Source organism: Plodia interpunctella, chromosome 28 (assembly GCF_027563975.2).
Source record: "Plodia interpunctella isolate USDA-ARS_2022_Savannah chromosome 28, ilPloInte3.2, whole genome shotgun sequence".
NCBI classification, from domain to species: domain Eukaryota; kingdom Metazoa; phylum Arthropoda; class Insecta; order Lepidoptera; family Pyralidae; genus Plodia; species Plodia interpunctella.
In genome coordinates, this window is record NC_071321.1 from 633,221 (window position 1) to 647,904 (window position 14,684).

The 14,684-nt window shown below is 36.1% G+C and overlaps 1 protein-coding gene across 1 annotated transcript in view; it reads right to left on the minus strand.

Moving 5' to 3' along the window:
* LOC128681721 (mucin-19-like) overlaps positions 1–14,684 on the minus strand; it is a 71,794-nt gene that overhangs the window by 42,727 nt on the left and 14,383 nt on the right. The window contains exon 2 of the mRNA XM_053765845.1: positions 6,199–7,645. Coding sequence (XP_053621820.1) covers positions 6,199–7,641 — 1,443 coding nt within the window. The 5' untranslated portion in view covers positions 7,642–7,645. The remainder of the gene's footprint in view (positions 1–6,198; positions 7,646–14,684) is intronic.

A 14,684-nucleotide genomic window follows, 5' to 3' on the forward strand; every position in this document is an offset into this window, starting at 1 on the left:
CAGATTGAGCTGGCCCCAAAGTAAGTTCGAGACTTGTGTTATGGGATACTAACTCAACGATACTATATTTTATAACAAATACATATATAGATAAACATCCAAGACCCGGGCCAATCAGAAAAAGATCATTTTCCATCGTGACCCGACAGGGGATTGAACCCGGGACCTCTCGGTTCAGGGGCACTCACTTTACCACTGCGCCACCGAGGTCGTCAAATTATTCAATTATTGATATCATTATTATGTTTAATTATAGTTATTAATATACCAACAGTGTACACTCATATTATCAGTGTAGTATAAGAACAATTATAGTAAAACTAGCTACGTCCCGGGGCTTCGCTCCCGTCGGAATTTCAGGGTAAAAAGTAGTAGTAAGTTATTCCAGGTCATATTCTATACGTGTACCAAATTTCACAACAATCCGTCCTGTAGATTTTGCGTGGAAGAGTAACAAACATACACACATACATCATCATAAATTTTCGCATTCATTGTACTAATGGGATTCCATATAGCTCTGCGGTTTGCATTCTTCTATATCCATTTCAAGCATTCAACTCTCTCTCTCTCTCTCTCATCTGATCGTTTTATTGGTTTCTTCCTCAGCCGTTAAATGTCCAACTGAACAAAGGTTAGATTTTCTGTGACAATCAAAGTGCAATCAAACTCACAGAATCTATTAGTTACAGGCACCGCAGTAAACTATTGACATCCGTCATCACTTCGTTAGAGACAAGGTGCAGTCTGGGAGGATCGTCATTCAGTATGTGAGCACTGGTGACATGGTAGCTGATGTGTTGACAAAGGGTACACCACAGCCTAAGCTACAACACTGCAGTCTGAAGATGGGTCTCCGTGCGTCTATGGGAGGATGTTGAAATTAAGAACGCACCCTATTCTGACAATAGATAAACGTCAAATCGTGTATTTTTTTCCCGCCTTTTGCGTCTCTCTTCCCGCGCTGCTCTGTCTGTAATGTGCTGGTTCTATTATCACTAATAAACTTAATTAATTATCAGTTTTTCTTTAAAGTTAATATGTTAGTCGACTGTGGGATTGGATATCTATTATTGAATATATTTTATGACCATAGAACAACAACTCTCACAAACGCACTTGTGAAGGAATTATGTAAAACAATCTCAGTAATGATATTCACTGTACACACAACGTGAGAATTGAACTTTATGCACATATAGATAAGGGTGTCGAGTTGTTGAGATGTTGTGAGGCAACAGACGTGAAAATATTAACGAGTGTTTGATAGTACGGTTAGCAGAAAAATTGTGAAAAAAAAAAATAAAAATTTTTACTCATTACTAATAAGTTTTTCTTTGAAAATTCTTTATTAGTACCTATATATTTATAACAGTGTAAATATATAACTTCCAAATAGGTAACTAAGTACAAAATGACTACTTATTTCTATAGAAGTTTCTTCCAGTAGAGCCGCGACAGAAAAATTAATAAAAAGAAAACTCTGGCGTGTACAAGAAGAAGAGGTTGTGTACAGTCAACAGCACATCAACCTACCCAAACTCATTGCAAACTCGCCGCTATTGCCGCGACATAGAGGTTCATGCGGGGCTGACTGTACATAGTTTTGTGTTTTATAGTTACACTGTTATTTTTATTAAAAACATTGATTCTCTTGAGGTATTTTGTTGCATTCAACGCGTGCCAAAAAAAAATATGTTCGTGCAGTTAAGTAGTTCCCTCGTTGGGAGCCGATCGTGGGTGCACTATCAGAGCATGATTATTATAATAATGCGCTGTCATGGAAACTGAAGCGACGTGGAAAATTTCAACTCTGTAAGGCAAGCGGAAGTAGGTATATTTATGTTTTATTAAAAAATGAAAGTACCTTTTTTGCTGACGGTACATAGAATCTCGATGTCCTTTCAATGTTTACTGTACTTGCAACACCGCCTAAACACGCGACCTGATGATGCAGGTTAAGTGCTTGTTACACACGGCCGTGTTAGGATGGGTGGCCATGGGGGAGTGATAAAATTGTGTGTTATTTAAAAATTTTGAATAATTTTAAATCCGGCTTCGCGGCTTCGAGGCTTCACAACCCCGAACGCAACCCGGAACATACAGAGTTGAGAGAGAGAAATAGGTAAACTGTCAGAAAGTTTTATTAACGAAAACGGTTGAAAAAGGTCTTCAAACAAAAATAATTCACCTATACAGGATGATTTCTTATACATTGGCGTTATTTTATCTACATGCTCAGTCGAAATCAGCTGATCCATACTTTTTCCACAAGTTAGGTACTTAATTTTATATAGAACAGCTGATTTTTTTCCGCGATTTCGGAGTTACTCCCATACTAAAAGCTGTTCAGAATCATGGACTGAGCATGTAGACAAAATATTGCCAATGTATAAAAAGTCACCCTGTATATCTAATCGAGATTTGAACCCATGACCTATATTATAAATCATAAGCAATGAGCCATCCGCATTCCAAGTCCGGGTTGCGTCTACGCAACTGTCACATATTCTTATCTACAACCACAGATAATATCTAAACGATGGCTGACATTTGATTGTATATAACCTTTGTGCTTTAAAAGGATTACATTTGTTAATACTATTTAAAATTGTGACGTTTTAACCTTGGATTTTGGACATGTTTGGTTTTGTTTATGGGAAAATTATGAGTCATTTGGTTATAATATCTATTACTGCGCTATTAGCGTGAAGGTTAGTACGAATATAACAATAGCCATACCTATATTATGTATTCAGATTCAGATATCCTACTAAATCCTACTTATACTAGGATGTATGTATGTTTGTTACACTTTCACGCCAAATCGACTGGACACATTTAATACTTCTCAAATTCATTGCATTTCACGTCAAATTTTATCCTACTAATATTATAATCGAGAATGTTTGTCACTGTTTCACGCGAAATCTACTGGACGGATTGTTATGAAATTTGGTACACGGGTAGAACATAACCTGGAATAACACATAGGATACTTTTTATCCCGAAATTCCCACGGGAGCGAAGCCTCAGGGCCCATCCAGTAATACATAATCCCATAATTACAACATCATAAGTCTTTACTGTATTCATCACTAATAACCGCATTAAACTATGTTAAAACAAATAAAATCACGACATACGGTAATGCATTCGTTTATGTTATTATACTAATGAGATCCTATTTCTTTGTTCGCGTCTCCAGGCTATTTCTAACCGGTCAAGGTTGTGCAGTTTATATATATTGATGGTACAATGACAAGCCTTTGAAACTTTATGAGATCATATCATAAATACGTGTAAAACATTATTTAAACATTGCATTAACTATCTCTTTCTAAACTGGCGCTTTCTCTGTTTATTCCTCACATATTGAGCGTATTAAATTTGATAAGTGAATATACTTTTAAACAAGGGTAATATAATTAATAACAAATAAAAACTTAACTGGCGACCTCGGTGGTGGTGGTCGACCTCATTGGTAAAGTGCTTGCCTCTGAACTGAGAGGTCCCGGGATCGATCCCTGGTCGGGTCATGATGGAGAATGATCTTTTTCTGATTGGCCCGGGTCTTGGATGTTTATCTATATATATATATATATTTGTGTTAAAATATAGTATCGTTGAGTTAGTATCCCATAACACAAGTCTCGAACTTACTTTAGGGCTGGCTCAATCTGTGTGATTTGTCCTAATATATTTTTTATTTATTTATTGAAACTTATTAGTTTCCAAAACAATTTTTTATACATATAATAAAACTATAAGTGGATATATTAAATTATTTATCTATTAATTATAAGGGTCTTTACGGGACTAATAGAATCCAGAACAATTTCTGTATGTCTGTCTATTCGCGCGCTATACCTATCTATCTTACGCTTAAACCATTGGATAGAATTGGATGTAGATGGTCTAACTTTGTATCTAGTTTCATCACGATACGTGGCTTAGTACTCGAGTTATAGACAATAATAAGATCGTGAAATAAATACGGACGCAGCTGCGAACAATTAATAAAAATTCAAAGGTCGTTGCAAGGGTCATCTTTTCGAGGAATTTTCAAAAATATTTTTATTGTAATAGCAACATTGAGTATTGTAATGTCAAGGCAACCACAAGTACAGTTCGCAAAATAAATTAATTAATGTGCACAATGTACTTGAGCAATTGCAGAAGTTACACGTGGAAAATAAAATGTTTTGCTTGCTAAATATGTAAATGTCTATTTTAAATGTGTTCAACTTATTTAATTGCTTATTTATCAAATCGAAATGATTATAGTAGGTGGGTAGGTAGTATCGATTTTATTTTACGCTCTTAAGTAAAAATAGTAGATTTACACACAAACAGAGTAAATAAATAATAATAAATAAATATATTATGACAAATCACACAGATTGAGCTAGACCCAAAGTAAGTTTTAGACTTGTGTTATGGGATACTAACTCAAAGATATTATATTTTATAACGCATACATATATAGATAAACATCCAAGACCCGGGCCAATCAGGAAAAGATCATTTTCCATCATGACCCGACCGGGGATCGAACCCGGGACCTCTCGGTTCAGAGGCAAGGACTTTACCACTGCGCCACCGAGGTCGTCGATAGTAAAGCGAAGCATTTTCCAAAATGTCTCTACTGTCGAGGTAATACACTGCTTGTCACTTCATTTGCGAGGAAATTGGCAACAATATTATAAACTAGCGACCCATCCCGGCTTCGCTCGGGTAAAAACATAATAAATCATACACATAAACCTACCTCAGGAACCACACTATTTGTCGGCGAATACCGCATGAAAATCCGTGCAGTAGTTTTTTAGTTAATCGCGAACTTAAATAAGCATTTCAATATCTGTTGATGTAGGCTTAGTCGCTTGTTTATCTTGGCCAATAAAATTGCTGGCCACTTATATGCTTATACCACAGATATAAAAACATGTGGATTAGACGAAGATTAGAGAGAGAGAGAGAGAGAGAGAAAGTAATAACTTTCAGATCTAGAGCTTAAATCTGTCACTTCACTTAGTCAAATCTTAAATGTGTTTAATAAATGTTCAATCAGATACATACAGTCGTGCTGTACTGTGATAATGTCCAAATAGATAAGTATATTATTATTTTCATTCGTTTCATCTTTCATTTTTTAAAGCTGTTTTAGTTAATATTGTTGTATTTTCCTCCCAGTCATTAATAATGTTCATCCATCTCGACATATGTTTCGCGGATTTATCTAGCAAAGTCTTTTATGGTAGCGCCATCTTGTTTGGTATCACTGAAAATCAGCGTCATGGCACAAGCTGAGTGGTACCCTTTTGTAGCATATTTTTTGTTCATTTTCTGTTATGTATATTAGTATGTCATGAATAAATTTATTTCTATTATTTCTATTTGTAAAATATAAATTTGGGCCAGTGTATATCCACCCATAATGTCAAACTTTAGGAGGATGAGAAGTGAAAAATCTAATTTTAGGAAGCTTACATCTAATCATAATGTTTTTATAAGAGTTTTATTTTATGTTATATATTATTTTACGCTAACGAATTGGGTTGCCATATAATGTAAGCTGTGAAAATAAAAATTTCAAAAAGTCTGTCCAAAAAGGTTTGGCAAGAAGGCAAATTAACACAATGTTTTTGCCAACTATACCTCAACCAGGATATGGAATCTCACCCAACCACTTTTACTAAGAAAGGACAATCTTCATTGCAAATTTTTTTCACTTTATTTCTTTTCGTTCGTATAATGATTGCTAACTTTCCTGTTCATTCCATATTATGTATTGCAAAGCTATATTTTTTATTATTGGGATAGTCTTTTTTTTTTTAATTTTATTGCCTGTTCTACATCCTTACTGTTTTGTGATCCATGAATAGAAAAATAAATTTATGTTTTTGAGGTTACTTTTTAATATTATGCATTGGAGTTAAATGTGTAACATTTTATATATTGTGTATTTATGTTGATTACCACGTTTTTTATTGAATTCTTTAAATTTCTTATCATTAAGTTCGACTGTGGAAAAATGTTAAAATATTGGCAATTTTTTGTTTACTTTGAGTAATTTGCCGCGACAAAGTTAATTAAAAATACTTTTAATAAGTATTCAAATAAAACCTTGTGACCAATTTCTTATAAAAAAATAAATCGATACGTTTTTTTAGTTACAAAAAAAAAAACACTTACCGAAGTTTTCGCCTGCAGAATCGATTGACCATTTGTATTTACAACTCCGTTGTTACATTGAGCCTTGTGCACGCACACGTAGCCTTGGCCAGCGCACGTCTGCTGCAGCTCCCCTCCGCTGTGCAACGACCCTTGGCTGTTCACGTTCCCCGTACTTTGGAAGGCATCATCGATGTTCTGCTGTTGCTGCTGTTCGTAATCAAATTCACTTGTTTTCTGGCTGTTCTGGATCAAATTCACGTTAGATCCAGCCGCTGTGGACGCCGCGAAAGGCCTGGGCGAAGACCCGGAGAATCCAGCTGAGAATTTGTTGGCAGAAGCTGAGTTGCTTGCCTGGAAAGCACTGTTGCCGAAACCGTTGCCTTGAGCTGAAATCCCGCTGTTTCCAAACTTGGAGCCTGATCCCTGGTATTGTCCGTTTTGTTGCGAAGAAGCACTGAAGGTGCCCTGAGCTCCGAAGCTTTGAGAGCCAGTGCCGAATGCACCCTGTCCAGAATTAGCTTGGTTTCCAAATCCTTGGCCACCCTGAGCGCCAAAAGCGCTTTGGCTACTTCCAGCACTAAATGCCGTATTCTGACTGCTTCCGCTGTATTTGTTCTGTCCAGCGCCGATAGCGCCGCCTTGGGCACTAAATCCAGCCCCTTGTGCTCCAGAAAACTGGTTAGATCCCTGTCCAGAAGCGCCAAAAGATCCTTGCGCCTGGAAACCCCCTTGTCCGAACTTAATGCCTCCGTTCAAGAAGGGGTTATTCGCAATATCGACCTCTCCGTCTTTGCTGCTGCTAAAAGACGAAGATTCGAAAGAGGATGACTGGTATGTCGCTCCAGGCTTGCCAGCAACACCCTGTCCTTGCGCTCCAGCTAAACCTCCCGCCAAAAAGGCGTTCGCAGCCAAATCTCCACCGGCACCCGTACTTCCGCTGCTCGAGAAGCTGGAGCTAGATTTTTCGAATTTCTCGAAGTTTCCACCGCCATTTTTGAACGGGGAATCTTGGTTCATCCACCAGAAAGGCGCTTGGCCTGCTCCGAAGGCGTTGCTGCCTAAAGTGCCGGCAGCATGGAAGGTGAATTCGTTTCCTGCGTCAGCGGCTGCGGCTGCCCTGAAAGCGTCAACATTGCCGAATCTTTCCACGACTTTACCGTCTTTTACTTTGAGACCAGCGCAGCCTTTGTCACTGGAGCAGCCTTCAAAAGACTGTTGAGTGTGTACTTCGCCCACTGCTCCCGGTAGTGCTTGAATAGCTGCTAAAACATCATTGGGACTTTTGATGTTCAGTTTAGCAGTGCAAGTGCTACATCTTTCTGTCCTTGTCTGGGTCTCGCTTTCTTCTGCTTCTACGATTGGCTCCTTACTCTGTGGTAGTTGTTTGACGTCCTCTATGCTCTCTGGTAAGGCGGTGACGGACAGAAGGCATAATGCCACCACACTAAGTAGTGGCTTCATTATTCTGGAACAAAAATATTTTTTGTATTAGATAAATTGTATAAGTGTTTATGGGTAATTTATCGAAGGATTCTTATTTCAGAATTAATTCAGTATAATTTATATATCAATATGAAAGTGTTCCAAATCGAAATTTATTTTTGCCACTAAACGCGGTAGGCAGTCGTAAAAGTCATATCAGATTCCTTTAGGTAACTTTAATGCAATCTGACACCACACTCTAGAAAAGTATTTTTCGCCGCTTGCAGAAGCTTATAAAAAATAAATGTATATTCGATTTAAAAAACAATTTTTAAAGAACACAACAACAAAATGTTTCCTAATCACATTCTTAACATGTAAGTAACCCCATTACACGATATTAACATTCAAATGACCCTTAAATTTAATGAAGATACTATAAATGCAAACAAATCAATCTTCAACACATACAATGCCACCTAGGACGTAAAATATAAATGTTACAGAATACACACTTTTCTTTTTATAAATATAAAGATAATAGCTCTTGGCCGCGTATTCGCCCGCGAGAAATTCCCACCGGAACACGGCTTTTTCCCGAAATGAAAGGCAATACATGCCTTTCTTCGTATACTTAACTATATGTATATGAGAATTTTGATTCGAGTAATTAAGTAGTGCAGAGGTAACTTACAAACAAAAAAACTTACTTTCGTATTTACCCATATATTTTTAGGATAGATTTCAAGGTGAATTAAGAAAATATATCCAGATACGGTCCCCTATACGAGAAAAGATCTTGGAATGTTGGTACGAATCGAACACAATGAGACGATACGAAGATCCAGGTTTTAATTAATTTTTACCACACAACTTAAATAAAATAAGATTTTTGACGTGACAACGTCTTAAATTAGGTTGCGGCTGGGAGTCACTTATGAAAAAGTGTAACGCCCGGTAACGTTACGATGAGTCACCGAACGAGAGAGAGGCCCGCCGAATGCCTTGCGTCTCTCTCCCACTCAACTATGATCGGTCTGCCGCGCGCGTAAATAGACGTTGTCACGTAAAATCTTCGCCCGTAAAACCGACTTTACAGGCAACCATTTTTTTCTTGTCATTATTTTCAAAAACAACTATAAAAGCATGTGTGACATGTATAACAAATCCATTTAAAAATAAGATATACTTCTGTAATATTTTTATTTTCACATCAAAAGCTATACTATGAATTTTTCTATTCGCTCTGTGGGAATCGAACCAGCGACCTTTACCGTCACCTTTACTAGACGTCACATTACAATATGCGCAGGAAGTAAAAAAAAAAACTAGAAATCCGTCAGTTTATAGATCTTCATTCATTTGTCATATATTATTTGATAATAAAAGCTATTTGCGTGTCTGTTTTATTGAATTTTTCGTCTATTGATCCAAGAAGGCTTGATGTCATGCATGATATGCGTGACAACGGTCTGACAACATGTAAATAAAACATAATAAATACCACTAAACCTTCCTAAGGAATCACTCTATCTGGGTGATTCCTATCGATGGGTGAAAACCGCATCAAAATCCGTACAGTAGTTTTTGAGTTTGTCCCGAACAGACAGATAGACGCGGTAAAGGATAATCGAGAATGTTTGTCACTCTTTCACGCGAAATCTACTGGACGGATTGTTATGAAATTTGGTACACGGGTAGAACATAACCTGGAATAACACATAGGGTACTTTTTATACTACTTCATAGGTACTTTTTATTAGGGATGTTTTGTAATATGTAAGGATGCATACCAAATTTCGTAAAAATCGGTTCATCGGTTTAACTGTGAGCGTGTCTGTGAACAGACCATCGCATTTATAATATTAGTAAGAATAATTCTTTTTATATGTTTTGTTATTTATTTATTTATTTATTGTGTATTGGCTAAATAATAAGGTAAATATATTTTATTCGATTTACTAATTACTAATTTTCAATGAAATACAGGGACGTTAACCAAATTAAAAAAAAAAAAAATTAACTTCGCACAGACAACACAGAGCTGAGTATTTAAATGTCAAGTCAATTTAGGAAGCCACCTTGCAAGCTTATTTTTAGGGTTCCTTTTCTTAAAAGGTAATGCGGAACTCGAATAGGTAGGATCCAACTTGTCGTCAGTCTGTCAAGAACCTTTTCTTTAAGAATGCGTAAAGGTACAGTTGAATTAGTAATAAATATATTTTTAATTTTTATGTCAATAGAAAATTTAATTTGAAATTCATTAGAAAAAAAAAAACAATTTAAAAAACAAATATTTATATCAAACTAGCGAACTATTATATTTATTAACTTGTGTGTGGAGAAATTAAGGCAATGGCAAACCACTCCATTACTAATGCCAAGAAAGTTGTTGTGTGTGTTTAATTCCACGTAATGACCACGACCCTCAGCCATGAGGAATACGACTATGAAGATGAAGAAGCGAACTGGCTTCTCACAGGGTCATTTATGTAAGTATAAACCTTCAGAAATAAATTGTTTAAATAACAGTTAAAACTGCATCCAAATCCGTTGAGTAGTTTAAAAGAAAACAGCCAAAAAATAGATAGGCGGATGACGGATTTTTTATACAAATTCAGTGATATTCATGTCTCTATGGTATTTTAAAACTATGAAAAAATCAAATTAAGAATTAAGGGATTACATAAATAAAGGAAAAATCCTAAAACCGTAAATATGTTAGTTTATTTGTTTAATAAATAAGTACATAACAAAAAAAAAATTACATTTTATGGAACCTATCGCGCGCGGGTCCGTTTCACATTTGACGGGTATCTTTTTATAACTTAGGAATGACAGGATGAATATAAATTAATTAGGATTTTAAATTTCAATGGCAAAATATTTTTATGTCGTATGACTAAGGACAATATAGTTTAAATTGGAATTTTCAATACCATTTTCTTAGTTTTTTTTCCATTCTTTTACACCTATATAAATACATAAAAATCGATTCAGTTTTAATTACTGTTCATTTGTTTGTTGAATACATTTTAGTGTTCTCATTCAACCTTTGAACCTGCTCGCTTCAAATCAAAAACGCATAATCTATCACAAAAATCCGTCCGGTAGTTTTTGAGTTGAACGCGTTCATACAGACAGACGCGACAAGGAAGACTTCTTTTTGTAATATGTAAGGATGGTACCTATACCTAAGTCATTTAGTGCAAACAAAAAAAAATGTTTTTTAAACACCAGTGTTTTATTAGCAAAAGGCAAAAATACGAATTAAATCATACTAATATTATCAAAAAAAAAAAATAATAAATTTTCAAAATATATCATTGGCATATTAGTAGTTCATCTCTGTGCTAAATTTGATCAATACAGGTCCAGTAGTTTTCGATTCGAACCTGTAACCGTTTCGTTCAATGTTCATCTCTAAAAAGTACTCAAAAATTGTCGTGAGTCAAAATTATTTAGAATCGAAATGCATAATGTATATTTACATTCTGTTATTCTACAATATGTTAATATTATGTAAAACCTTGAATTGTAAACAATTTTTTTTTTGTATTCGGTACAAGTGTCTGTGGGTACGAAGAATACCATACAAATATAAAACAGATGTTTTATACCAGTTGTATGTGGTTCGGCCATAAATACCACTCTATATCATCAATATTAAGTATTTACGGATGTCAGGCCGTCTTCAATTGATTCGCCCGTAAGGGTCGCTATTTGTTTTATTATAATATAATCAAATTAGGTTATATTTCATCACTGTTTCAAAAATTTACTGCAGTTACTATCATATTAATCATATCCTACCAATATTATAAAGGCGAAAGTTTATGAGGATGTATTGTGTGTATGTTACTCTTCCACGCGAAATCTACTGGACGGATTGTTATGAAATTTGGTATCCGGATAGAATATAACCTGGAATAACACATAGGGTACGTTTTATCCTAAAATTACTACGGGAGCGAAGCCTCGGGACGCAGATAGTAGCCATATATACAGTACTAGTTACGATTAGTAAATCATACAAAGTTTCATATCGAAATGACATTTAAAAGTAGGTTGAATTACACGATTTAAGTTTTAAGTTGCGAGTATTAAATTAACCTGGTATCAGAACACAAAGAAATTCTTTCAAAATTGAATTTCAAATTAAAACTGTCAGTAAACTCGTTAAATGATAACGAACCAATGTTAATGTGAATGTAACGCACTAACCACATGGAAATATAGAATCGAAATCAAATCACATTTATTCAGAAACTACTTATATAACTTTCGCCCGCGCGTATTTATCTGTGAAAGCGGAACAGATTTTCATACACATTTTCAGCCCCCATTGGGGGTTGATTTATGAATTATGTTTTGCGCCTGAGCTGTGTGTTGTTAGCTCTTAATTTTTGTCTAGCCTATATTATATGTCCCACTGCTGGGCAAAGGCCTCCCCTTTAAACAATATAAAACACAAGGGTCTGAATAATATAAATCATTCAATTTATATTTGGCTGTGATTTTAGGACCCGCTTGCCTGACGACATTCTTTATTTGCATCCTAAATGTAAAGAATTTCGGAATTAAAAATCTAGTTTAATAGTTTAAAATTGTTTAGTTTGTTACATCATCGACAATCGAAATTTGAATGAGTGTAACTTATTTGCATTGATAATCGCACAAGTTTGATAATAAGAAAATGTGAGACACAACAAATGTGGGCATCAAGGCCCACTTGTGGGCGTGGGCGAAACAATCGAGGATTCCGTCTGATTTATCGTTTATCCGAGACTTATGTTTTGGCGATTACTCGAAACGGCCAGATTTTAAATCTGTTGTTATAATAATATTTCTTTTTGAAAAATTACGTGCGCAAGGTCGTCTTGTCTCGTCGGAACCGGTTCGCGCTTCGCGGGGTCGGTTCTGATAACGTTAAGCCGAAATTAGGGTCGCCAAAGGCGTGTGCCCGCGCCCTAGAATAGGGCCATTCCATATCCTCTCGTGGATATTGTACGAGGCGACTAATGGTCTTAGCTGATAGGCATGCAACTTCCCAAAGATATTTATACCCTACGTAATTTGCCGGTCTACGCAGTACGGATCATTCTCACTAGTTCCTGTCTAGTATATGTATTTGTTATAAAGTATAGTATCGTTGAGTTAGTATCCCATGACACAAGTCTCGAACTTACTTTGGGGCTAGCTCAATCTGTGTGATTTGTCCTGAAATATATTTATATTTATTTATTTATTTATTTGTCTTGGCACACGATATAATTATTTATGGAATACATACCTATTTACTCTCGTAAGGTATGAGTATTACGCTCATAGTATTCATCCAAATTGTAAAACACATGGTCTAATAACCAGGCCTTAAGCTTAAGTTTGAATAAGTGACTAACTCAACGATACTATATTTTATAACAAATACATATATAGATAAACATCCAAGACCCGGGCCCATCAGAAAAGATAATTTTCCATCATGACCCGACCGGGGATCGAATCCGGGACATCTCGGTTCAGTGGCAAGAACTTTACCACTGCGCCACCGAGGTCGTCGAATTACTTATAAGTTGTTCAAACAGTTTAATTTGTAAGTACTGCACGTACCCATATATAGAACATAGTATGTGTTATAAGTGTAACATAACGCTAATATTGCACGCCTGTAAGGATAAACTATTGATTCTATTGTATTGTATGTGCCACACCTTGTACTACAATAAAGATATTTGAGTTTGAGTTTAAGACGTGGCGGCACTCCTTTAGTTTTTCTGCTATAGCAGAACTCAGTTACGAAAAAGACTGGGATGGAAGAATCTAGAGCGTAATCTTCTGAGGTCGTGTCATGTGATCAGAAATAAATTGCATTGATTGCCGAGGTTTTATATAGTCTGTTTCGTGTCCGTTTGAGATAATGCTGAGGCTGCTGTATTGAAATTTATCTATTTAATCTAAAATTAGATGCTGGCCATAAAGCTAGATTTTATTTTTATTGTTCAATATTCAAAAATTGTACTAAATACTATCGTCAGATAGTCTTAGCGCTTAGTGATATATCACTGTCATGAATACTGGCCCAGGATGCGCGGGTTCCTCACGCGGTTGCGCGTGATACGCGTCATCCAACGGAACTCTGTCATCTCCGTGACCAGAAGCTCCCTTTACAACGCCTAAACTGCATTAATTATCAAAACGACTTGCTATATCGATGGTCTACAAGGTTCAAAGAATGTAGACGCCTAATATTATCTAATTGTTCAAACAACACCCACTTGTGACCTCAGTTTCTGAGTCATGAACGCGACGACAGCTAAAAGGCGGGTGACGGTCGCACGCGCATATACAAATTTTCAATTACATTATCTTTTAGTCTCTGACGAACTCTCTCTTATCATTTCTTTTTTAATCTTTATGCTTTCTGGTCTGTTACGCCACGAGTCCAGAAAATAAAGCTCTCAAGCTTCGTTTTTTTAGTTAGTTACCGTTATTTATTTAAAAGTAGTTATTTTTTTAACCCCCCGACGCAAAATGTGGGGTGTTATAAGTTTGACCGCTAAGTGTGTCTGTCTGTCTGTGTACGTGGCACCGTAGCTCATCAACGGGTGAACCGATTTGGATGCGGCTTTTTTTATTTGATAGCGAATTTTCATGCGGTGGTTCTTAGATGTGTTTACGAGTCGTCAACAAGAGAAAAAATAAATAAATAAATATATTAGGACAAATCACACAGATTGAGCTAGCCCCAAAGTAAGTTCGAGACTTGTGTCATGGGATACTAACTCAACGATACTATATATTTTATAACATATACATATATAGATAAACATCCAAGACCCGGGCCAATCAGAAAAAGATCATTTTCCATCACGACCCGACCGGGGATCGAACCCGGGACCTCTCGGTTCAGAGGCAAGCACTTTACCACTGCGCCACCGAGGTCGTCGAAAAAACATTTTGACGTAAAAGAAGCTTTCATTATATTATTATCGAATAAAGGAATGAGTATGATTTTTGTGCCAAGTAGTATTTATATTATAAAGCTGTAACTATCACGTAATCCCAGCTCCACGCTGTCG